Source organism: Zingiber officinale, chromosome 4A (genome assembly GCF_018446385.1).
Source record: "Zingiber officinale cultivar Zhangliang chromosome 4A, Zo_v1.1, whole genome shotgun sequence".
NCBI lineage: Eukaryota > Viridiplantae > Streptophyta > Magnoliopsida > Zingiberales > Zingiberaceae > Zingiber > Zingiber officinale.
In genome coordinates, this window is record NC_055992.1 from 77,188,076 (window position 1) to 77,215,890 (window position 27,815).

The 27,815-nt window shown below is 39.7% G+C and overlaps 1 protein-coding gene across 6 annotated transcripts in view; it reads right to left on the minus strand.

Moving 5' to 3' along the window:
• The window catches only part of LOC121970009 (pentatricopeptide repeat-containing protein At1g12775, mitochondrial-like), a 42,517-nt gene extending 16,645 nt beyond the window's left edge, over positions 1 to 25,872 (minus strand). For 3 of the 6 annotated variants that reach the window (XM_042520397.1, XM_042520394.1, XM_042520398.1), the window contains exon 1: positions 24,457 to 25,872. In XM_042520397.1, the coding sequence (XP_042376331.1) occupies positions 24,457 to 25,795 (1,339 nt within the window). In that variant the 5' untranslated portion in view covers positions 25,796 to 25,872. Of the gene's footprint in view, positions 1 to 5,909; positions 6,300 to 6,401; positions 6,767 to 6,991; positions 7,255 to 22,767 lie in introns of those variants that run through there. The other 3 variants (XM_042520395.1, XM_042520393.1, XM_042520396.1) reach the window with 3 other exon arrangements.
• Between the last annotated feature and the right edge of the window lie 1,943 nt (positions 25,873 to 27,815).

Sequence of the window (27,815 nt, forward strand, 5' to 3'; positions counted from 1 at the left end):
ATGAGAAAGTTACAAGAATTGATTTGGATGCAATCTGACCTCTCTAGGTCCATCAGTGGGTTTTGACCAAAATCCACTGATGGACCTAGAATAATCAGATTTCACCAATATATCGATCAATGGGAAGAGTTAAGCGAGGAGAAGGTAGATATGGTGTCAAACATAGGTTCTAATCATTGTCAATGAAGTTATTGTGTCGTGCCGTTTGGCGCGGATAGTCTGCCTTGTTGGAATTCATTAAATAGTACACACTTTCGAGTTTTAACACAAGCTGAATTAAACCCTATTTTTTAAGTCGTAACTTAGAGTTGAAACTCAATTTATAACCCTATTTGTTATTTAGAAAATTATTCAACTATATAATTCTCGCATCATGAATAAACTTGGGCATGATATTTCCCATATCAGGCCCACTGTGGGCCTGATAGTTTCCATATCTGAAACTTATCGTAATCTAGTCATAACTTATAGATGAAATCCAATTTACAAGCACTCACTTTGAAATATCTAGACAATTGTAGCTTTACATTCCTACCAAACTTTTTTCATACAACAATGGATGTAATACATCAAACATCATCAAGTAACAACACTATACAAAAATGTATATTTACATTAAAGCACTAGATGTATTAAAGACTGGTAAAGGGAGTTGAATACCACAAATGAAAAAGTAAGCGATTCCCTACTTAAAAGCTTACTTAAAACACTATAATAAAATAGACTAAACAGAAGCGGTTGAGAGTTGTTAATCGAGGAAATGAATACTAATTTTTTCTTACTCGAGAGAAGCCTCTTTGACAGCAATTAACGCACAAAAATGAAGAAGCTAAACAAAGAGGAAAGTGTGTACAAGTATTGCTCAATAATTCTTGTTGTTATCTAGCTTCTGGACCAAGGTTGTATTTATAGCCTTGGTCGGGGCGCCTGGAAGTGTTCCAAGCGCCTGGATTGGGATAGAATTTAATCTTTGATGCAACGGTCAACATCCACGTCGAAGTGGATAAGAATGAGGTTCCGGGCGCCCGAACCCTAAAAGTCAATAGAGTTGACTTTTTCAGTTCGGACCCTCTGCTCGGTGCTGCTCGCCTCGGTCTGGGTCATCCGCTCCTGCTATGCTCGCTTGGGTTATTTCGGCCATCCGGAGTAGGGCTCACTCGAACCTAACTTCCGACCTTCTCGAGCAACCTTCCGCTCCAGCTTCTCATCCCTCAGAAATGTCGCGCGCCTCCTTCTTGTCCGCCCGCGTACTCTTCCGCAACACCTCATCCCTCAGACGCACCGAGTCCGTCGGCTCTTTCCCGTGTCGTCCTTCTCACTAGCTGCATCTTCTGCGACTTCCTGTGCTCATAAGTTCCTACACACTTAGATACAAGGTTAAACAAAATATGACCTAACTTAACTTGTTTGATCACATCAAAACTACCTTGGGGTACCAACATGTACTATATATAATACATACAAAGATGATCAAAGTAACACCACTTTAGAAAATTATAGCTTTACATTTTCTACCCAACAATTTTTCTTACAGCACTAGATAATTAATATGATTTTATCCAGAACTTGTCCCTCAAGATTTAAATTTTTTTCGTGTATCCTTGTTTGAAGTTCTTCTCTGAATCATATAGTAGACATCGAATGTATTACATCACAAAGAAGTCACAATCAACACTGTAAATAACATCAGTAATTTAATCTTTGATATTTAATATACAATTGTTATATTCATATTATTTCTAATTTACTTACCTGGGTTCTTGTTGTGGACATTCTATTGTAAGATATACCCATTTATCTAATAGATAATGACTTTCTAAATATGGATGAATAGTAGCAAGTTGCTCATGAGTATATTGTTTTATCTCCGACACCTGTACGAATGAACAAACAATTTATCAAATAAACATCAACTATAATTTTTAATTTATATTACAATACTAACATACACATGAATATTGGATGATCATCGCTCATTCAAACTCATATTTCGATTTAGAGCTACTTGCAAGAGAATTATAATGATTAAAAGTCATTGTTTTGGTGTCCACTGCCATCAAGTGAAAGTGTGCACTATCAGTGGACAAAGGTATAAAATTATACCTAACCCCTTTATCTTCAATATTTGTCTTTATCACTTGTTGTAGCATGCCAAACTTCATTGCGGACTTTTTTGCCAACTACAAATATGCAAAGGCATATTTACTTAAGAAAATAATAAAATATCATAAGATATTATATATTATCAAATCATTAAAATTCCTTACTGTGAAGAAGGTGGAACAATATATAGACTTGTTATATAGCCTACCAGACGAGGATGCCCCCTAAATAAAATTTTACAATAAGTGCCAATTAACTCCCCTTTTGTAAACATCTCTCCATTCACACCAGATAAGAAGGAAGCCATAGTTAAATGAAAGGGTGGTTCCTCCCAAACAAAATTAGTTGTGCACCTGCAAAGTAAATCAATTACTATAATAAATAAAGGAAGGAACCAGATATTTTCATAACTTTTCACTGAATTAAATAGACTATGTATTTCAGAATTCACACTACCATACTTTAGGTTTTCCAATTGTTTTAACAAGTAGGTCACATCTTTATCTTGTTTTTTCTTCTTCTAAGTCTTAAATTATTTCTTCACATACTGCGACTATAAACATTAGATACATTTAATTAATAATTTAAATCCAACATCTAAAATTAATTAATAAGTATATACACACTTACGACAATGACTTGTTTTCTCATTTTGTTGAGTTGTGCAATCCTAAGTGCATCCTTTTCCGTCTCTTCTTCAGAATTACCTTCATACATTGAGATAATCTCTGTTTCTTCTTCCATATCATCCCCATCAAGTTTTCCTTTACCCTTGTCCATAACATCTTTAGCTTCACCTTCTTTTACAATTTTTTCAGTCTCTTTTATTGCTATGATGTTCTCGGTAGACTTGCATATTTGTATTTTGCTCCACTTCCTCTTAGGTAAAGTTTTCGCCACAATGGACTATCACTTGGAGTATCCCTATAATCATACTGACTACGGTCACGTACTCTCCTACTCCTTGTTCCAAAAGCAACTGGGTCTTGTGGATCAACTACATGCTTGCTTGATTGGCTTTACATGCCTTTATTTTCTATTATTTCAATTAATTCTTTCACCCTTTCATTCGGATGCATGTTCTCTAATGTTAGCTCCTTGATTCGGTTTGCTATTACGATGCATTTATGACATTCCTTATTACCTTGCCATCCAACTTCAGTGTCATCTAATTGTAGTGTCTCCATTGGATGTGGAATATCATCAGCCAAATCAAGATTCTCAACCAATATTTTTTCAAATTGGGTAGGGATTAACTCAATCATAACATGTACAATTATTAAAAAATGTAATAAACTATATATTTACTTTAAATAGGTGACAATCCTTAATATTTACCTATTTAGGTGATACTCGATCTAACAAGGTCCTCACCTTACTAATATGTGAAGGAATATTCCTTACTTGTTTATTCGTGCTCTTTCGATATTGTATGATTTTTGTATTGGAAACATGCTCCAAAAATCATATACGATTCATCATAATAAGTGTTACATAATCATAAATGTCCACAAAATATTATCAAATTTAGCATAAAAAATATACTCATAGGCAAAAGACCAGCAAATCCCTTTAGGTAAGGGAGTGTAGTGATCTTGGGGTCATATGTCTGAGTTGATGAAAATAAATCCCCAATCATTGCTAATTATGGAGCTATAAATTGATGGATGGCTTCAATCTAGTTGAATCTACCAAGATTCTCAAAATCATCTACTATATCTATAAGACCTAAAGGAAGTTTATACGTACTAGAAGAAAATAAGACATAAACAAATATATACAAAATGTAGAATTTACAAAATAATAAAACATCAGCATATGCTTTAATGCTATTGGAATAAAATTTCATCAACTCCTCAATTCTTGATCTGGTTATGGGTTTGTTATTTAAGAAATGAGCAAGAAAGAGGTCACCCGATGCTTGATTTGAATTCAAAGGAACCGAATCACCTCGGTTTACAATACCAAGCAATAAAGATATGTCTCTTCGTCTAAATGCAACAAGTATACCTGAAAATCCAAAATTAATAGTTATATTGTAAGATATTTTTTTGCTACGAAAATGTAAAAAAATAAAACATTAAATTTCTAAAACTATTTGGTGCTTAAGATTAAAAATTGGGAGTTGTACCTGAGAATCTAAAGATTTAAGATATTAAATCTCAATTTTCAAATATATTGACAAGTATACCACGGATATGTTAGATTTCTTGTATGACCAAGAAAACACAAAAGAGAGACTGTTTGATCATTACTATGTATCAATCATGTAAAATAACAGTTCCATGATGTCTTCCTTTGATTGTGGATGGTTAGAAAAATTGTTAAAGTGACCTAACATACTATTGCAATGTAGTTTCTGGCCAAAATCAACTATAGCCTACAATTTTTATAAATTTAATTTATTAACAGAAAAATTAAAATTGGTGGAATGTTTTCCAAATCGAACTTTACATCATTCTAGAATGCCTAATATGGGATCATATCAGGGCTAACGTGGGTCTGATATGGGATCATATCATACCCACATCGGGCTTGATATTTTACTATATCAGGCTCAACGTGATGATCCCATATTAGGCGCTTTATGGATATATCCTATAGTAGTTTCTGGATATATCCTATGGGTTTCTAAGGTGAACAAGTTCATGATACTTACCTTTGTTGCTACAGCTTCTTGCTTCATTCTGAAAGGAGAGTATTTACGGCAAACAAAACCCTAAACACTTGAATGGACATACCTTTGTATGGATTTCGTCGGAGACCCTTAACATTTGTCGCCTTAGATGTGTGGATTTCATCGGAAAGCCTTGACGTCGCCTTAGATGGACACAATGTGTGGATTCCATCGAAAACCCTGGACACCGGGACACACAAAGCCAAGGTTTCGGTGGGGGACGATGACCATGGATTTACATGAGGTAAGAAAGAGAGGAATGAGTTTCGCATGCATCCGAACCATTTTATTAATTCTAAATTTAAAACTAAACAAATGTGGCTCGTATGCATTGGAAAACGACGTCTGGAGGAAGGGGATTTAGGAGATTAGCGGGAGGGGTAGAAAGGGAATAACACTATTTTTGATGTTCTTTTTAGTAGTTTTAAAACTAGGATACTTATTTTGATAAATAAGAAAACATGATCGCTCTTTTTATAAAATGTCGTTATACTTTTCCCACTCCAAGCTTCCATGCTCACCACTTTAAGTACACTTAGCTCCTTCGAGTTCTCTTCAAGCTCCTCCCTCGAGTTCTCCCATCTCGCCTACTTTAGGCATTGTAAGCCATACCTAGAGATGACTCCTCATGCCACTCGTGCTTGCAGCTCTTAGAGTGTTAGTCACACCTAAACATGGTACTCTATAGCTATTATACGTCATACTTAGGCAGGACCTCCGAGCTAGTTATGCTTATAAATATCCAAGTATATGTAAAGAAGGATAGGTTCAAAATGTCTCACACTAGTATTTATTTTTTTTTTCGCATTCTCTTTGCTTCATCATTGAGAGTGACTTAAGTATCAAAGGGCTTTGTAAAAACACTCTGGCACCATCTAATGAGAGAGTTTGTAGGTGCAAGTAGGACTTTACCTTTAAATTTCTTGATTTAAAGGATGACATAGGCAAGTGATGTCTAAGGACAACAAAAAAAACATGGGTGCACCAAGAGTTAAAGTAAACACCTTTTGTAAGTAAAGTAATATATTATCATGTATATTTTAATAAAAAATTACTCTATAAGTATATACACTTTGAATCTAATGTGGAAGGATCCATATAATCAAAAACTTACAGAAAAATCGCTGAGTAAACAAACTGAAGTATTAAATCATTAACTTCCAAATGTTGCATATGATTCACATGAAAATTCCTGTTACTCAGACTAAACAAATGTAAAATTACAATGAAACATATTGAACATTTTAACAACTTTTAGAAATGGAAATGAAAATGTCATTGATTGGGCAGTGATCCAGTGCACAAGTATGGAGGAAGAACTCCTAAGCCTCAAGCCAGTGTAAAATGAAATAGGAACAAAGCATTTTAGTCTATAATTCACAAAGGTAACAATTTGAATCTCAAGGTGCACAACCTTAAAGCCTCTGAATCTCACATATGCATCAATCAGGTTTACGAAAATAAGTATATGTATGAGAGATCATATCATTGGCCAACGAATGCAATGTACAGTTAGAGCCTGCAAAAAAAAGTCAACGCTTTGTGTCAAAACAAACAGATAATCTACACAGATTTCAGAGAGACATGGTTCTTAGAATAAGAATATCATCATTGAACTTACAGCAGCAGTCTTTGAATCAACAGTCAAGAGTGCGATAAATATACCCACCCACTTGGGATTGTTGTTGACCAACAACACATGCTGGTCATCCGAGTTGATATGTGGTGGGATGCTTGCCACATGAGGTCACGGGGTCGAAACTCAGGATAGTCGGGGCATAAATCCCCGATCCCTGTGCAACTGACCCCACCTGCCACATGCTCGCTCAGGATGTTGTGATTTACCTCTCTCGTGATGACCTTGGGTCGAGTGCGGCGGGGGCGCTGGGGGCGAGCGATTTTGCCTTTTGCCATATGATATTGATTGGAGAACCACACTGGCACAATCAAGGGACTGTTTCTGCAGTGGACTTCATTCGTGCAAACCTAAAGTAGAAGAAGAAATTAACTTTCATGTTATATATTCAAAAAGCTTCTACTGTAAGAAATTTCCATATTAACTATAAAGGTAACTTGATAATACAACAATAGATCTTGAACTGAGAAACCCACATTCATCTTTCTTAGTCCATAGATAACATATTAAAGGGGGAAAACGCCTGAGCATAATAGTCAAACAAGTACAAAATGCTATATGGCCCCAAAAGGAATAAGAGATCTAAAAAAACATTAATAAATAACATGTCCTTGCGTTTCCAGCAGTAGCTCGAATTTCATTTAATACACTTGAGTTCCAAAGTCTGAGCTGCATTGCAACCAGGCAGCAATGTAAGATTCCTTTGTTGTATAATGAAATAAGGTCATAGCATTCTCTATATCCATCAACTTTTTTCGTCTTTTGTTAATTGAGATGTTGTCCTGGGTGGACATCATCAATGCCAATTGAAAAGTCATGGTTCCCTATCCATGTCACACTGAATACAGGGCAGTACATCAATATAGATTGTTCAACAAAATTAGAAAAGTAAAATATCAAAGGCATTGTGGGCGTATCAATGTTTGCATATATTATAACAAATTTAGAGTTGCATGGAGCATAACTATGATTGGACAATCTAATGTTTATAATAGTCAGTTACACAAACAATAAAGTAAGATGAATTTAGGATTTAAAGACAAATTAACATCATGAGCAATTAAGCCTAATACTAGATGATACCACATTTAGAAATATAAGAAAAGAGAAATTATCAAGACTCCTAAAAAGAATATAATATATATATATATATAGATATTGATTAAGCCTAGTTTGGAGTTTAAATCTTCAATGTTCTTCCTTGGTAAAGGCTTAATGAGGATGTTTGATATCTGAAACTTAGTTGGCAGATGCAGTAACTTAATTATTCCCTCCTATTTTCCTTTTATAAAGTGGTGATTAATCTACATATGCTTTATTCTATCATGATGCATTGTGTTCTTTGCAATCCCAATAGCTATCTGATAACTAACTGATTATCACATAACATCTTTATAGGTTTTTCAACAACAATCCTTAACTCCTTTAAGAGTTTTCATAGTTACATCCCTTCACATATACCATGTGTCGTTGTTCTAAATCCGGTGTTGCTTCTTGACATAACAGACTCTTTTTTGCTACCCTATGTAACTAATTTCCCCATACATATGTGCAAGCCAGAAGTTAATCTTCAATCCACTAATGATCCTGCCCAATCAACATCATAGTATGTCTTAATGCTTTTGTTTATTCATTTCCTGAAATAGTAAGCCCTTTTCTGATGCTAGTTTTAGATATCACAGGTGCCTCCATATGCTCTTAATTTGGACTGTTCATGAATTGATTCACCATAATAACTGAGTAGCCAAGGTCGGATTTTGTGTGCAATGAGTTTGCTCATAAGCGTCTCATATATGCTTTTATCAACTGGTGCATAATCCTTTTTAGTACCTAGTTTGTTTGTTGAGTCCATAGGAGTGTATGCTAGCTTGCATTCGAGCATTCCCATCTCTTTCAGAATGTCCAGAATATATTTTCGTTGAGAGACTAAGATTGTTATGTTTGACTGAGCTATTTCTATTCCAAGAAAATACTTGAGGTTTCCCAAATCTTTGATTTCGAATTCTTTAGCTAATAGGTTCTTGAGTGTGTTTATCTCCTGAATATGATCTCCTGTTACAATAATGTTATCCATGTAAACAATAAGGATGACAATTCTTCTTGAAGTGAACATTTAACAAAGAGGGTGTAATGCATTTGACATTGTAGATAACCATATTGCTTGATTACTCTAGTAAATGTCAAACCGAGCTCTTGTAGAGGTGGTAAATCATTTCATAAAAATGATCTTGATCAGCTCTGAATTGAGGAGGGCATATAAACTTAAGTTTTCCAAACCATGACTTGACATGACCAAAGATAGGAGAACTGAACTATGTTCTTGACTATAGTAGTGAAAGTTTCTTTGTAATCGATTCTATAGGATTGTGTGAATCCTTTTGCAACAAGTAAAGACTTAAATCAAACAATACTCCATCTTTTCAATATTTAATTGTGAAGACTCATTTGCAGCCTACAGGACGGTTACCAATTATAGGGCGTCTTCCGAGTGGTAGTTCAGTGATCTTCCATATTCAATTCTTCTTTAATGCTCAAATCTTGTCTTTAATAGTAACCTTCCATTTTGATATTGTAAGAACTTCATGTATGAATTTAGGAATCTGTTTTTATCCAAACTTACCACAAAAATCTGGTACTTATTAGATAGCTATCAATATAATACCAAGTTATAGATTGAATGTTTTGTGCATTCTCTAACACCCTTTCTTTTTTTTTTTGCAATAGAAAGATCACTATCTTTAGAAGAATCAGGAACAAAGTTAGCTTGTGGATCTTTTGATCTCAAGTCTGATTCTAATTCTTCGATCTGTTCAAAGAGTAATTGGTGTTTTATCTCCCCTTGGTTCTTTTCCTTCCTAGGATAGGTGATAAGGTCTTTGTTATTTTCAGATTGATTAATGTTTGGGCGACAAAGATTAAAAAGATTTTTTATTTTGTTGGGCTGAATAATAGGAGTTGGAGGAGAGGAAGTGTCTGGGAAAGAAGTATTTGGAAATTCAAGCATTTTTGAAGGTGAGTCTAGGTAAGGAACCATGGGTTCATTTTGTGAGTGGGGCTAATTGCTTGACTGGATTTGATAAAGTGAGGAAAATTTAGGTCGCTAATCTTTGTATTGATGTCTCAAAGCTGATATCCTTAACTATTCTCCTGTGAATGTCAAATTTGGGATAATATGGCTGATGCTCAAAAAATATAACATCCATGGAGCTATAAAATTTTAAATGGAGAATAACATTTGTATGATTTTTAATAAGAATAATATCCCAAGAAGATACACATAATGCTTTAGGATCAAGTTTTCCCCAGTGTTGACTACGGATATGGGAAAAAATGGATGGAGGATATGAGTGTTAGAGTGTATACTAAAAGTCTAGTTTTTATAAACATTTATTTGTTGAAATAAAAGAATCACATTGGTCAATATCTGTATTTATTTGTTAAATGTAATTGTTCAATTAATTTATATAGTAGATAACATGGAGTGTGGTGTCACACTCAGAAAATCATGTTGTCGGTTCTCTATAAATTATAAACAAGTTGCTCATGACTAAGATGGAAAGGAACAAATCATCAGAATAATCGTAGTAAAATTAAGTATTAGTTTATCTTGACTAATAAATTACACTGATACACTTTAAGTGTATTGAGTAGGATCATTTAGGTAAGTTCTTTTTGCACTGACTTAGTAAAAGAACTAGACCTTAGTTATTATGGAAGTGTGTGCTCTTAATCCTAATATAATAACAAGTACATATATTTAATATTTATTTCTTTGACTTATCAAAGGGTGGGGTTTAGCTCGATAAATCAATATGGTCGATAAGTTGGAAAATAATATTACTTATAGTGTGTGTTGTTAATTATAGAAGGAATCTGTGTCCTAGTTATCTAGGTTGAGAATGTCCCCAAGAGGAGCTCATGGAATTGTCGTATTAACCTGCGGTGGACTGGTCCGACAGCGTGAATAAAGTTGAGTGGTACTATTCTTAGATATTAATTAAGTGAGTTGTCGATAACTTACTTAATTAGTGGACATCTGTAATCTTAAACACGGAGACTAACACACTCGTGATAAGGAGCTCGTAATGTAATTTGGGATTAGTGCGGTGATGCGTAATAACTCTCAGTGGAATGAGTTATTAACGAGTTGTGTTTAGGGAGAACACGGAATACTCAAGCTCGTCGAAGGCCAAAACCAATTTCTCCTCAGGTCCACGTAGCCTCATTATAGCCTCGAGTCCGTCCAGAATGTATATTCTTGGTGTCCAGTAGGCGGTCGATGCTTGGTGACGAGCAAGGTGACCACGTCCTCCTATGGGGCGGCCCTTTGGGTGACCCAGCGTGAAGGGTCGGCCACAATATTCAAACAAGGAGGGTTGTTTTTGAATTTTTAAAATCTTCTCTTTATAGAAAACTATAAGTTTTAAAAGAGATATTTTAATTTTTTTAAAACTTTCCTTATTTGAATTTGGCCACATGTTTTAATAGAGAGTTTTAAAAATTTTAAAACTTTCCTTTTTTAACCATCCTCATGGTTTAAGAAAAAAAGGAGATAAGTTTTAAAATTAAAATTTTCTATCATCATGTTAAAAAAGGAAATTTTATAAGAGAGTTTTTAAATTTAAAACATCATTTTAATTTTTAGAAACTTTCCTTTTTTAACTCCTACTTTAGGAAAGAGAGCTTGTAAATTTTATAAGAGTTTTTTCTAATGTAAAATTTTATAAAAAAAAATTTATTATTCCTTTCCTAAATATGATGGCCAGCCACCTTGCTTGGTGCCCAAGCAAGGGGCCGGCCAAACTTAATCCTAAACCATATAGGATTGATCACAACCATTGATTGGTGATTGATTCAATCAAGAGGAAAGAAAAGGAAAAATAAAAAGGGAAAAGGAAAAACTCCTGGATGATTTTATTTTTTGTAAAAGGTTTTTCCTTATTTGCCTTGGGCAAGTAATATAAAAGAAGGGATGAGGGGGTTTCATGGGATACAACTCTTATTCTATTGCTTGGAGGTCTTTTAGTGGTCGGCCCTCTCCCTTCTCCCTTCTCCCTTCTCCCTTCTCCCTTTCCCTTTGCTCTCTTCTTCTTGGTGGTGGTGGTGGCCGAATCTTAGAGGAAGAGGAAGGACTCTTTTGGGTGGTGTTCATCTTGGAGGATCGTAGTCCGCAGAAGATCTCGAGGTCATTAGCTTACAAAGAGAACGTATAACTAGTAATTTTCTTCTGCATCATACTAGTTATTTTCTTTGTAAGAATTCTAAATACAAGAGGCAATTAGATCTAGTTTTTCGAATTTATTTTTCGAGTTTATGTTTTCTTCTTTTTCGAACTTGTGATTCGATTGTTCCTTTTGGTTAACCTAGAGTTATTTAAGGAAATAAATATTAGCTTTTCTTAAAAGGCTTTGCCTAGGCGGTGGTGGTTGCTCTCATATCCAAGAAAGTCATGTGCCTCGCCATGCAGGACTGGAAGAAAATTTTGGAAATTATTATTTATGGAATTAATAACCTAGATAGATTTGAATCAATAGTATTAAGTTCCGCTTGCGATTCAAATCTAAACCATTAAGAACAGATAAGTTAAATTTGGAATCAATGATGTTAAGTTTCGTCTGCGATTCGTAATTTAACTTCTAAAAAACACAATAGGTTATTTAAAGAAAGGTTCGACACTTGTACAAAAATTTTTTGTACAGTGGAACTGGTACTTTTTCCTAGGATTAACCAACAATGAGATGTGTGGTTGGATGTGTTTTGAATAGGATCTGACATAGGGTCTGAAATTTTAGGGATCAAGAAGTCATTCTATTTATGAGGTAGGTTGCGGTGGTATGACTTCCCCTAATATTGTTTTGGCACATGTAGAGAACATGAGAGACTGAGCTACTTCTAGCAAATGTTTGTTTGTCCTATTGACTTGTTAACATGTGTCAACACAAGAGCTTAGATGAATAACCCCTTCACTTATCAGGTAATCACTAAGAATGGATGCAAAATATTCTTTGTGTTGTTCATTTTCAAAATTTGTGTTTTGTTTGGAATTAAGTTTGAAACATGATATTAAAATTTTAAAATATCAAGCCTACATATGTTTTTTCTTTTACTAGGAAAACTCATGTGATTTTAGTGTGAACCAATGAGATACATTAATATTGTTAATCTTAGACGATCCCTACATATCACTATGGATTAAAGAAAAAGCTTGTGATATTTTGTGAGGCAGGTTAGGATAAGAATTTCAAATATGTTTTGTGAGCTGACAAATTTCACATTGAAACTTGATCCGGTGGTAAGGGCGGAGGACCCTCGTTAGCGGAAGATCAACGATACGTGGAGGTCGAAGGTCAAGAGATTCAACCCTGAGGCCCTCGTTAGCGGAAGATCAACGCGTTCACACAAGGGCTCGTGAACGGTGACTTTTTCCGCTCGCTCATCCGGAAGCCGTCCCGGGACTACGACCATATGCTGCACAAGGCCAACGAATACATCAATGTGGAGGAAGCCCAGGCGGCGAGAAGAAAAGAAGCCCTGAGTGACCCGCCCGGCCGGCCCATCATCTGACCACCCGGAGGACCATGAGCAAGTCGCCGTCCTTATCAAGACACTCGCGCGAGTCCAGTGATTCGGCTGATCGGCCAAAGCCGAAGGTATGAACCCGATGTTTGTTTCACTCCATCACGGCTACTCATAACACCGCTGTTGCCGGGCCTCCCATCGCCATCGTCCGCCAAGAAACTACGCCGATCGCTTCACTGCACTGACATCGACAGACCAAAGGATAAAGGAGATCCCCGAGTGGGTCGTTGTCGGAGATCACCATCAGGCGTCGCATGAACGACATCGACCTTCCGCTTGGGAGGAGGAAAATAGAACGTGTCAGTGGTGAGATCAACATCATCAGGAGGCCCGACCGTCGGAGATTCAATAGAGCGAAAGGCACACGCAGCGGTGAGGATCCACGCGCAGTGCGGCCGAGAAAGGCGGCGGACCGAGATCAGCTTCGGGCCTAGGGACCTCGAAGGAGTTGAAGTCCCACACGATGACGCCCTGATCATTCGAGCGGTAATAGCCAACTATACTATTCATCGCATTTTCATTGACACAGGCAGCTCGGTCAATATAATATTCAAGAAGGCCTTCGACCAACTACAAATAGATCGAGCTGAACTATTGCCAATGACGACCCCCCTCTACGGGTTCACCGAGAACGAAGTCTTGTCGGTCGGCTAGGTCCGGCTAGCTATCTCGTTGGGCGAGGAGCCGCTCAGAAGGACAAGGACCACCACCTTCATCGTGGTTGATGCTCCTTCTGCATACAATGTTATCTTGGGACGACCGGCGCTCAACGAGTTCCGGGCGGTCGTCTCTACCTTCTGCCAGAAGATCAAGTTCCCGGTGAAAGATCAAGTAGGGGAGGTGCGGAGAGACCAACTGGCGGCTCGGAGGTGCTATGTGTGTTAGCTAGAGCCCTAGAGCCAATCATTTGATGATTGTATTTTGGATTTGTTGTATCATATTCTATATAAATAAAGGCATTTGGTTTTTGGTTATTATACTTACTTGTATTGGTGCCAATAAACTAAGTATAATAACGTCTTTCAGTAGACGGTTCTCACCTATATCAATCGGTTAGTTGAACCGATAGTGAGATGATATAGGGAACACTACTCTTAATCATTCCTAGTCGAGTATTAACATTCAGGGACAATGTTAATGCAATAAGACTAGCATGTAGTCGACTCGATGACTTGATCTCCAAGTCGTGGATATGAGATATCGAGTTGACACGTGGGTATGCGAGTATACTTGAATGACCCGCCATGAGAAAGTATCGTGGATCGTTATATGAGTGTCATATACTTTCTCGCTATTAGTATGACTACTAGTCCTTAGACTGAAGTCACCGTGGTTCCCTACATAGGAGTTATGTACTTTGGTTCGTCACCGTGGCGGGTGGACTATAAAAGGCGTTCTTGGGTATATAACGATTACACGCAGAGGATGTAGTGATGTAGATGGGATCTATCCCTCCCATGCGGGGCGACATGGTATTCTTGATAGAGTTAGACCGTGAAGTGCGTGGCCGTTAGTCGGCGTGACGCTCGTTTGATCGTGAATCTACTTGAGTTCAAGATTTAGATTGATTAGGATGGCGGTACATGCCTCGCGTTGATCGATCAGATGTCAGGATGAAGGACACTTGTCGTATATTGTGAGGAGTCGCGATTAATAGTCATGAGGTGATGTTGGATCTCAACATTCTTGTAACTTGGGTAGTAATGATGTATTGCTAGATACCGCTCATTACTTATGGTCCTAAATGGGTTCAGGGGCATTGCCAACGTTACAAGAACCTATTGGGTCACACACAAAGAACAAGTGGATGGAGATTAGGTTCATAGGATGAACCAATTGGATTAGGTTCATATGATGCACCAAAGATTGAATTCGGATTAATTCAAATTAGATTTATTGAGTTAGACTCAATTAGATTCAATTGTTGAATGAGTCTAATTTAAATTTGATTCATTGAGGCAATTTATATTAATGAATTGAGATTCATTAAATTAAAATTGACTTGAATCAAAGGTTGGATTTAACTCCGAAGATAATGTCGAATTTTTAATTCTTTCGAAACAATATTCTAACTATATATAACACTCATAGCTAGTCCAAGAATCACAGTGATAAAACCATGGCTGGACAAGTAAGAAAGCTAAATTATCCTCGTTAATTGTTTATTATTCTTTTCTTGATAACAATGGCTGGACAAGTAAAAAGATTTTTCGTCGTGTTTGTTTGATTTTGATTCAGAGGGTTATCGTCATCAGTCTCTTTGTTCTTCTTCTTCTTGCTTCTTCCTCTGCTGCCATGGGTTTTGAGGAGATGGTTGAATTTCAAGTAAAGGGTGAAGTGAAGGTCACAAAGGAGGGTACCTAGAGGATTATGTGAGATCCCTTTTTCCTTCTCTCCTTTCTCCCTTTTTTTCAAATCCTACCCGAGAGCCATAGAAAGTGCTAGCACACTTGGGGTGCTTCTTCTCCATCCTTGAGTGTTAGAGAACACCTATTGTTCGTGTGGATATCACTAGAGAGTTGTCTACGTTGACAACTTCGAGATCCGGCGTACCGTTGGACGAGCGGGATTTGCGAGGGCACGCTTCAAAGGTATAAGGCTTTCCCTTATGTAGATCTACTGTAGATCAACGTTTAAACTCGTACTTGTGTTTTTCGAAATTTTTCTTCGCACGAGATCCAATGGCTAGGGTGGTTTCGAGGTTTCCGCGACGCGAAAAAGCGGTTTTCGGGGTCCGAAAAACCCAACAATGTGGAGATGGTCCGAGCTGAATCCAAGTCCGCTCGGAAAGTGCCGCGAGTCGAGGTAAATGCTATTACTGAAAAACCACCTTCTTTGGTTTATGAAGAAAAAGAGGAGGTGCAGATTGACAATTCCCGACCGGAAAGTGTCGCGGGCCGGATGAAAGGTGCGCCGATGTAATGTATTTCATGAATATTCCGTTCGAATGTATCATTTGGTTGCAGGAATGAAAGCTATAAAAACAAAGCAAAGGCATGAGCATTGTGCACCAAGCGGGTAGATGGCGTGGCGGGACCCGTCTTGGATTCGGTAGTGTATATTATCAGAGCCGTAGGCTCGATGGCGAACCCGGTCGTTCGGTAGGCGTATATTATCAGACTCGTTGTCCGTCGGCGTGACGTTAAATCTTAAGTCAAACCGGCATTATAAACCCTCGGCACGAAGGCGAGTGACGTTAAATCTTAAGTCGAACCGTTATAAACCCTCCTGAAGACCGTCGGCGAGGTTAAATCTTAGAGTCGAACCGATTATAAACCCTCGACCGTCGTGACGTTAAATCTTAAGTCGAACCGTTATAAACCCTCGACTGAAGGCCGTCGGCGTGACGTTAAATCTTAGAGTCGAACAGTATAAACCCTCGGCACGAAGGCCGTCGGCGTTAAATCTTAAGTCGAACATTATAAACCCTCACGAAGACCGTCGAGCAGCGACGTTAAATCTTAGAGTCGAACCGGCGACTATAAACCCCCCGGCCGGAAGAAGATAATAAAAGGTCGACCTATGAGTCGAGCGGTCGATCGGCCAAGTTACCAAAGGTACTTCGCGAACATCTAACGGGAATTCCATTTAAAGAAGTGGGTGTGTTCAGACAAGCGGCCCGATTATCAAAAATACTTCGCGAGGGATTCCTTTAGAGAGCAGGACGAGAGACGATTAACTAGAAGGAAAGGTAGGAGACGCGAACGGCGGTAGTTCGCGATCCGATCAGAAGACACAAGTATGGGCGATTTAACGGAAAAAGAAAAAAGAGTAAGCTAACGAAAGGACGGCATATCTTCATTAAAATTCAGGCCATTAAGAGCCGGTCGGAAGGATTACAAAAAACACTTCATTCAAGGAAATCATAAACGGTCTTCGGAATGGAAGAAAGGAGCGTCGCGTAGTCTTCGGCCGGGATGGTAGCGGAGTTGGGAAGCTGACCCTTGGACTTCAGATAGTCCGTCGTGGCGGCAATGGCCAGCTCAAAAGCAGTATACATCCGCTCGCAGACCTTCTCAGAAAATTCGTTCAAGCAGATGTGCTGCTGCTTCAGGGCGGCGACCCGGCCTGGCTCGGCCTCTTGATACTCCTTGAAGGCAGCTTGGGAAGCTTCAAGAGCCTCCTGCAAATTCTTCAGTTCGTCCTTATGTTTGATCGCTTCACCCGAGCGGCTCGCCTTCTCGCCGTCCAGCTGCTCCATCAACTCCTTAACTCGTTGTTCCAGGCGGGGCCCGCGCCTCGACGTTTTTCTTCTCCAGATCGGCGATGGTCGTTTTCTTCCGATCGGTGGCTAGGCTTATTTTCCGGTCAAGTGTCTTGACCTGTCGTTCGAGCTCGACTAGAGTATTGGCCTGGTCGGCCATCTTCTTTTGCTCAGCCTCCAACAAATCTTGGGTCTTCTTGAGCTCTTTCTGCAGCTCGGCATATGAGGGGCCCTGGGAGGACGGGCCACCCGAGCTCTTTAGCCTCTTCAGCTCTTCGTCCACCATGGCCAGCCGATTGGAGACAGCAATCTCCTCCACCCATCTCTGACATAAGCAGGAGTATTGATAGCCGATCGAAAAGAGGGCGTAAAGGACTTTGGAAAATTACACTTACCCCAGTGGCCTGCTGCATATGGTTGTTGGCCAGTTTGCCGAGCGGAATCATCGTGACACGGGCCCGAGCATCGGCCCACATCTCGGTGAGGTAGGCGCGGTTGGCCGATCGGACTCGGGCAAAGCTCCTCGGTGGGGAGGTGCGGGTGGCCACGATGGTGCGGCTCTGCCGAGGCGTGTGGCGGTCGGAGGAGGCGAAGAACTTGAGAAAATAACCTTTGGACCCGTGACGGTGGAAGCGGCCGCGACCTCAATAGGGTTGGCGGGCGATTCGCGAGACAGTCCGATCGGAGGATCTGCCTCCACCATTGGAGTTTTTCCACGAGCCGGATCCCGCTCGGATACGAACAATGTATCTAATCGCCGGTGTCGCCGTCGGTTTTTTGCGGGGCTCGTCTTCCGATCGGAGCCTTCCTGGGCGGTCGGTTCCTGTCAGGCGTGGCGCCTCCATCACCTCCGGGGAGGCTGGCGACTCCTCCGCGTTGTCTCGCTCTCACTCGTGAGGCCGACCGTGAATGACGAGTTGCTCCATCTCTTTGGCGGCCGCCTCGGCGCCTCGGCTTTCCTCTTGAAATCCAGGCATCACGGACTCATGGCGATATTTGCTCTGAAGGAAAAAGAAGAAAATCAGTTAGCACTCAAGCTTACTGAAGCTGCTCGGAAGTGGAGTGCGGCTCGGACTCGGGCGAAGATATATATGCGCCGAGTGCTTGTTGATGTCGAGCCGGACCGTGACATGTTCGCGGCCTCGAGGTAATCTGGTCGGGTCTTAAATCTTTTTAGCTCGGGAGAAGTAGGCGGTCCGACCTGCCATTTGGTTCGGAAGGGAGTCCGCTCGAGGAGACGAAGATAAAAGTAGTACTCCTTCCAATGTTTATTGGAGGAGGGGAGTTTATCAAAAAAGACTAGACCGGGCCGAGCCTGGAATAGATAGGTGCCTAGCTCGGACTGCTTGGGATAATAAAAATAGTAAAAAATTTCCGGTCGGAGAGGGATGCGGTGTATCTTGAACAGTACCACCACTCCACACAAAAGTCGAAAAGTATTGGGAACTAATTGGGCGAGCGGAAGACCAAAGAAGTTGCAAACGTCGGCGAAGAAGGGATGAAGAGGAAACCGCAGACCGGCTATGAATTGGTCGCGGAAAAAACAAATGGCTCCGCTCGGCGGTTTGTGAGGCCGAGCGGTTGGTGAGGGTAGAATAAGTTCAAAGTCAGACGGAATGTCAAAACAATCAAGCAAAGCCTCAGCGTCACGCCGATCGAAGCGAGACTCCATGGTAATATACCAGGGACCTAAAGTGGGATCTACGGGTCGGGATGAACTGGCCATTATCCGATCGGGCAAGAAAACAAAAGCCAAGAGAATAGAAAATGACACACGACAAGGAGACGATGAAAGGGACAGCGACCAGAAGACGGGAACTCGACAAAAAAGACGAGGAAAACAGAGAGGAAAGGCGGAGGAACCTTACGAAGAGGCTAGGGATCGAAGGAAGGCGGCGGGGAATCGTCGAAAAACAATGAAGCGGAGTCGTCGGAACGCTGAAGCGTCGAAGAAAGGCGGCGGGACACGCGAAGGCAAAAGTGTGACGGAGGAGGAAGGTGGCGGCTTTATAAGGTCGGGTCCGATCGGCCTCGACCGTCGGATACAAGTCACAGGAACCGAGGCCCTCATCGGGCCGTTCATTTCAAACCTTAGATGTCCGATCGGACGTATCCCCGAGCCATACGATGACGCCAGTGGAGGCGCCACGTGGCACCAGGTCGTAGGGGCGTATTTAATGAGCGTCATTACGGCACGCAGCGCGCGTGCTCGGTCTTAATGGAGAAGATTTGCAAGAATCCCGAGGAGATCCGAAGGGCGTCGGCGTGGACCGTCGACACGGTAGCAAAGCCAGCGGCCGTTTGGAGGAACATTCTCGAGTGGCGGGGCGGTATCACTCCGGTCGACCGACGTCCAGTCGTCGGACTTAGCGCCTCCTTCGAATAGACGACCGACCGGACGAAGCAGGTCGACCGACCGGACGAAGCAGGCCGACCAACCGGATGAATCGAGCCGACCTGCTGTGAACCGAATGAAGACAACCCGACTAGGGGTTCAGATGTAAGGTAAAGGTTTCAAGGGGCGAGTTCGGTACCTGAGCAAGGCGGGGAGCAATCTCGTAAGCATCGACCGTCGAAGTTATATATGCATCGGCGCCGACCACGACGAGGCAGAAGAGACAAAGGAGGCGGGGATAACATCATCCTCGAGGCGCTACCGCAAGCGGCGAGTTGGCGGTCGATCATCGGGATCATCTGGAAACTTCCACCGTCACATCCGGGATATGCTCGGACGATTGCGGAATGGCGCCAGAGGTACTTTTCTGACAGAGGCTTGTTAAGGTATGTTTGGGGAAGCGTGCACGCATAGAGAAGCGTGACCGCGTCTCCCGGGGTCCTATATAAGGACCCTCAGACGTCGACGAAGGTATGAAAAAATCTCTACGCTGTCTCTCTCGTTGCCTGACTTGAGCGTCGGAGGGCCGTCGCCGGGAAACCCCTCTCGGCTCGGCTTCTTTGCAGGTTCGCCGAAGATCTACGCCACCAGTCGGAGACAGCGGAGCGTGCCACCTCCCCAGTGTCCGTCGACTCAGCGCTCGGACAGGATCAAAACTCATTCACATTTTTATTATTGAAAAAAAAAAATGAAAAAGGCTCTTGATATATATAAAATTTGGATGTCTTAACTTATAGTGTCATAACATATAGCATTTGCCCTTTCAGAAAAAACAAAATTTGGATTTTAACCTACAAACATTAACATCCGGTATTATTCAATATTATGCCCTTTCTTTCCTTTTAGGAGAATTATTCGATTCACTTCAAACAGATATAGCCCTGAGCATTCTTTAGCCTTGCCAATCATCTTCCTTGAATCAAAGACCTCAAATTCACAAGAATTTGGAGAAAATTTAGTGACACAATTGTGATCCCGATGAGTTACGAACTGATTGCACATTGTAGTTTAACTGTGGCATTAAAAAAAGAGAGTAAGTTGAGTGTTAGGTCTTTGGATCCATCTGCTGTAATGACTGTTATGTTTTTACTGCATGGATTGAAATTTGTTAGAGTTTCTCTATCTCCAGTCATGTGGTCTAAAACTCCTGAATCTACAATCCATGAATTCAATTTATCTTTCCTAAAACCTAAGGCACATATAGAATTAACTTTCTGTGCTAAAGACCCGGTTCCAATTGACATAGTAGAATCGACTACTTGTGATTGCTTGATCGATTGCTTCAAAATCTGCTTGTGATTGCTTGATTAATTGCTTCAAAACCTCCAGTTGTTCTTTGCTAAAAGGATTGAAATAAACAGATACTGACTTCTCTGATTGCATTGTTACCTTGATTTTATAGGCACGAGGATTTCCAATCTACTGTTTTCCTATGAATCTTCGGACATATTTTCATGGTGTAACCAAACTTGCAACGATAGCCACTAATGATTGTTAGTGCCTTGACTCTAAGGCCCATGAGCAACTAAGGCATTTTCCACTTGAGTTGTGGCTGAAGTCCCCAGCATCACCTTTTTCCTTCTTTCTTCTCTCCAAACCTATGAAAAACTCTGAATCATGTCCTCATCCCCTGAATTGTTCCTCAAACTTCGTTAATATTTTTTTTGAGCTTGAATAGAAATTTATACACTCTTTTTTACATGCTATTTAGGGTCATTCCATGAATGTTCTTTGCACATATCAATTTGCTGATAACAATGTATGAGAGTGTAAAAATAATAGATCACCATCAAATCTCCTTGCCACAGATCATATAGAATTCTTTTTATTCGAACAATTTGAGGCATTCTCCTTATTTAAATAAGTCTCCCTAACTACTTCCAAAATTTCTATTTGTCCTATATGGAAAACATTTTTCTTCTATCTTGTTGTTCATATGAACATCATAACTAATTGGGACCATTGGAGATAATTGTTCTCATTGAGTTTGTGTCCTATCATGAGGATTTGACTGTCATCTGACATTCCACTAGAGTTGAAGATAATGGAAGTTTAATGAGAAGTGATGTCAGATGTTGTGGAGGAGGAATTGAGTCTCTTTCTATGGCCATTCCGAACTATGATGCTAATGCTAAGACGTGCAATGTTGTAGAGGAGGGAACAAATGCTTGCTTGCAATGATAGCAAATAAGGATTGTCGGTGTTGGTCAATAATAAAATAGAGGAAGGCTAGGTTTAGTGGTCTTTCAATGTGTGAGACCAGATAGACACTACGGTTTGAAGTGATGGGTAGGGTTTAGAGAGGCAACAAGGGTTGACTCTGATATTACGTTGGAAATTAAAATTGTACCTTACAAAAATCATGTTATACAACCCTACTTATAAATGATACTACATAAAGAAATAAAGTAATAGACCTTATCAAATCTCCTATAAAAAGGGAAAAAAAATCAATAACTAAAACCCAGAGGAACAACTGTAGTTAGTTATACAAGTAAGAATATTCTATGAAAAGAGACATTGCATAGTTGTTTGATCCGCTCAATTAATGATAGAGGAAATGAATGCAATGGAAAAGAAAAAAAAATGATCATTATACAAAACATTTAGTTGTTGCATTGGTGAGGTGTAAAAGAGTTTATAGCATAAACTGTAAAATATTTGGGTCACTAAAAGGGTATAGGATATAAGGCGAGACATGTAGCAAAAGGTCGTCCACATACACCGATAGACAATTAAGAGACTCTTCCTTCCATAACTAAAACGGGTATAGTTTGAATTTGTTTCCCTCTAAGTTTGATTTGACAAATATTTCCTTCAATGGATATTTAAAAGAGGAGATAAACATGAATTGTAGCTTGCTTGTGGAAAGAGACTTAAATCAACAGTGAATGCTGATTGAATAATTCATGTGGTGTGAAACAAGCCCCTAATGCTTGGTTTGGAAAGTTTACTAGTGTCATGTTAAAGATGAAATATAAAGGCAAAGTCAAGGAGTAGGGACACAATTCCTTGAACATTCACGAAAAAGTGCGGTAACAATTTTACTTGTGTAAGTTGATAATAATGTTGTGTCGAGATGTGGATGTATGGAAATACGATGGTTTGCATATGTTGACACAATTATTTAACAAAGATAAAAATTGGATTCATGATACAGGTCATTAACATACCTGAGAAACATTTGGAGTAGTCCACAAATTTCTTGAATCTGTTGCTTCCTCTTCCTGGTCCCTTAGATCATGGAACAAGTAGGCCCCTTTTCTCCAGACTTTTGAAATAATTCTTTGCAAGAGTACACATCCCTTTAGCTTCTTGAGAGATCCATAGATATCTTCTTACCAATAATTGACAACAAATTTGTATGCAGCTCATGCTGACAAAGTGTCCAAATGATAGAGAAAGCATAAGTGGGAACACAATTGTGGTCAGATGTTGCTGTTATCTCACAAATACTACATTGTGGTAGAATAACTCTTTGGATCTCCATTCAGAAAATATAACTTGATTAAACACATTTCTTCCACAGTGCTACTTCACATCCATGAACTTGGATTTGTTATAAATACCATTATCAAAGAGGTTATTGATAATCAATGGTCTACATTCTAGGTGTTTGACCTTGCATAAGAATTCAAAAGTAAAACGCATAAGGAATTCCAAAAATGTGTCTTTTCTTAACTCTGAAGGAACTTGTGCAACCTCTTTTACCTCTCTATAGGCCCATTCTAATATATTATGCGTAGCATCATCAAAGGTGAAAGAGACCTCACTAAGGCGTTCTCCCCATGCTATAGCCTTCCTTGCTAGCCCTTGTTTGCAGAAATGTGACAGTAGCAGATTAACAGTTACAGTGTTGGGAACAAAGGCCATTTTCAACAACTTCCCAGCTAAAATCATAGCTCGGTCAAGAACATCATGGCAAATGGCATTCATGAAAATGTTGCAAGTAAATGTGTCGGGAACAAGACTTGTCAATGCAAGATCATCTAGCACCTTCACAGCTAGATGCACATTACAGCTGCTAAAGAAGTTATGGATCCATATGTTGTATGTGAAAATGTCTGGTTCAGAGCCATCAAAAGACATCTTATTAAAATAGCTCCCAGCTGTAGCCCAATCAGAAACTTTGCAGTACGCATTGATGAAAGTATTATAAGTTACAACATCTGGTTTTAAGCCACTAGTATACATTTCCATAAGTACATCATAGGCCATTCTCATTCTTCCTTGTCTACATAATCCATCAATTATTATATTTTTTGTGAAGATATCAGGAATAAAACCATTATGCCTCATTTCCTTTTCAAATTTCAATGCCTCAGCAGTTTGACCAACTCTGCATAATCCAGAAATCAAAGAATTATAGGTGAAATTATTAGGGACAAGTCCTCTTCTGCACATTCTGTGGAAAGCATCGAGTGCTTTATCAACATAATTAGCCCTACAAAGTCCATTGATGTATGATGAGAAGGCAACCACATCAGCCCGTATCCCTTTAGTCTCCATTTCATTCCAACATTCCAGAGCACCTTCAATGTTGCCTACTCTGAAACATGCATCTATGTAGATAGTGAAAGCTGATACATTGACATGGAAACCAATATCTACCATCTTATCCATTAGTTTTCTAGCATCAAGAAACCTCCCCCTATCGCACAAGCCAATTAGCAGGGCATTGCATGTTGAAGATGAGGGAGATAGACCAGAATCCACCATAGTCTGATAAACATGAAAAGCCTCTTGTTCAAGTCCTGCCTTGCTGTAACTTGTAATAACTTCATTAAACACTGCAACACTCACTGTCCATCCCTGCTCAATTCTCTTGTGCAAATGTGCTCGTGCATCATCCAACAGCCCACCCCGACATAACTTTGAAAGAATCATGTCCAACAGCAACTCATGAGAGCATGAGTCTCTCATAGACAGATCATCATACAAGACCTTACTCTCAATCTTCCAATCCTTGTCGAACTTTTGGTAACCTGAGAGCAATATGTTCAATGTGTAGAAATCAGGCAGACAACCTTTCTCTTTCATCTGTCGATAAACTTCATTAGCCTTATCAATCTGACCGGCCTTAACATACCCATCAATAAGAACATTGCAAGTAATTGTGTTCAACTGGACACCCTCCTTCTCCACATTGTCAAATACTGTCCTTGCTTCCTCCATCCTCCCTTCACGGCACAACACATTGATCAGTGTGTTATATGTAACAACCGTCGGGAAACAATCTGAGCTGAGCATTGAATCAAACAACTCAAAGGCATATGAAGAATGACCATAGATGCAATGTGCCTTGAGCAATATGTTGTAGCTACAAGCGTCAGGCTCAATATTCAACCTTGGCATTATACGGAGAAGGCTCTCAGCCACTCGGACTTGCCCGTTCAGACAATACCCAAGAATCATTGCGTTGAACGTCTTCAAACTCGGGCGTGGACCTCTTCCCACCATGTCTTTGAATATTTTCCAAGCTGTTCTCAAATCACCTTTTTGAAATAGTGATCTTAAAAGAATAGACAATGCTGTGAGACTCGGGGTCTTCCCAATTTTCCTGATCCGCTGCACCACGTCGGCGGCCTCGTCCACCAAACCAGCATTAAGAAATGAGCGAAGGATCAAGTTAAGGGCGTAGTAACGAGACCGGAGAAACTGGTGCTTGTCGCTCCAGCTAATGAGCTGAACGGCACGGTGGGACCCGATTCGTCTGAGGAGCTCGGCAAGGAGGTCCTGCGCAAGATGCTGTAAGGCGGGATTGCCGCCGGTGGCAAGGAAGTAGGCGGCGTCGCAGCAAATATAGACCGTGGTATCTGAGAGGTCTGGGATCGCGGCAGAGAAGAAAACAAGCGCTGGGCGGTTGTGAGGGAAGGCGGAGAGCAGGTGAGCGAGGGGGGCGGAGCGAAGGCCATCAAAGGCGATGACTTTGAGGTCGGGAAGGCACCAAGGATGGGTCTTGAGGATGTAGGAAAGGGATAGAAGAATTTCGCGATGGAGGTGGCGGCGGATCGGCGGCCGAGGGAGTGTTCGACGGGGGAGGAATTGATCTAGGAGATCGAATCCTTTGGCGGTGAAATAGGCGCCCTGGGCACAGGAGGCGGAAGAATGGAGTTTAAGAAGAGTAAAGGCGTGAGCTTGGTGGAATGGCGGAATAGAAAGACGTCGGTGGGCGCGGCGTCGAAGCGAGGCGGAGAGCATGGGCAGCGGCGGTCCGTCTCGCCGCCGCTAGCGAACCGAAAAGTCTATTTACTCGGGGTTAGAATTACGTGTTTTCCCCCTCCATAAAATATCCATATCCCCTCCCAATGCAACAATTTTCTTTTTTTAAAAAAAAATGATATAGAATATGTTAACATCATCTTTATAATTTCAGAATTCATTTATATTTTTTAAACATGTCCTGCTATCCATAGTAAAGAAACTCCTTCACTTTCTGTTTTTTTGTTTTAATGGTTTAGTGGCCAGGGCATATCATCATCGTAAGATGAATTTAAATCACGATAAAATCAAGATAAATATTTTCATTATTTATCTTTCTTTGTGAAAATCCAAATGCCTGAAACCAAATCCTAATCTCTATCCCGACCAAATTAAGCTCAAACTGCGCGCAGCAGCATTCGTTCGATTCTTGGTTTTAGCTTAGCAGTTAGCACTTCATCTTTCAGTCGAAGCTGGATGTTGTCATGTGATTCATTTGCCATTTCTCAACCGTCCGAACCTTCGTTGGTGAGAATCCAAACCCTAGTCACCCTCCTAGCCAAAGCGCGTACTACATGTGGTGGCTTTGTTATGGTTCATAACTTCTTTATCTTCCGACCAAAGTTCTCCCCACTTTGGCTCGCGATTTGATTCTCCTCTTCTTATTCCTTTAATTATTGCATTCGGCTACAAAAATCACTTCCTCACACAAATATCGAAGCTTCACGGTCCAAACTTACCATCATCTCCAAAGATAAGTTTCATATGATTTTTAGGTTATCTATTTTTTTTTCTTACCATCAATGAATTAATGCAGAAAATCAATTACTAATGAACACGAGCCAAGAAAAGTAGTGAATTATCTCTTCTTGGTCCGTCTTCATCACTGATGCACCCCAAAATTAACTCTAGATGATATCCTCATCCTTCTAAGAGCTCAACCGAGTTTTACATTTTAGGATATTAGGGTATTACACTTTCTAAAATTTTTGAAGATCGTTTTATCAAGATTGTTTGATTATATTTTATCAAGGCTGATTGTATTTTTCTATTGTAGGACATTGAAGAACAAGCATTATCTTCTGAAAGGAGGATGCATATCTCAAATTCAGAGAAAAAAGTTACACTAGATGAGTGTATTGGGACATTACATTGAATTTTTTTTTAAGCTTCTATGTCAAACACATAGGGAAGGGTCCATTCAAGAATATATATTCATGAACGACAGAGTCAATTTACTTTATTTCTTGTGGCAAATTTACTTTATTTCTCGAACATACCAGAAATATCACAAATTAGAATTCTACTAGTTAATATATTTGAGAATTGAGATTTTAAAGTAAGGAATTTAAATTCTCCAACGTGGCTGTATCTTCACAATGAAAGATGTAGCGTTGTTGATTGAAATTTCAAATAGTTGCTTCTAAGGAAACATATGAAAGATTTTTCTCAACTAAAGAACCTAGTCGATCTAGACTAGAAAACTTGTTGAGGACTTATTATCTAGAGTAAATTTCAATAAGGATGTTTTATTATTCTATAAATTTTATATTTTATATCTATTTTCTATTTTCTTTTGTTTTGTTTACTTCTATTGCATATAAGCTTAAGCTACCTTTAGGGCTTATAAAATACCATTGATAATATTGACAACCTAGGAAATTATAATTGGATCAAGGTAATATATAATTATATGATTCCTTAACTCTCAATATTTAGAGATGCATTTTCATCAAAAATTCATATCCTACCATCTCACTGTCTTATAGGAAGGAATTTACTAGTCTACTTATTGTAAATTTTGATTAATAAATTTTTTCCCCTAAATGGGCAATAGTTTTTAACTATTGAATTATGACACATATTTGATTTTTTATGCATACCTCTATTCAATGACTAAATAGTAGTGTGGTACTGAGAGAAAGTGAAGGCATGCTTATTCTCATATCAATAAAGTAAGGGCTAAGTTACAAGGAGTCTCACCTCCACTAATAACCATTATGTGTATTCAACTATTATT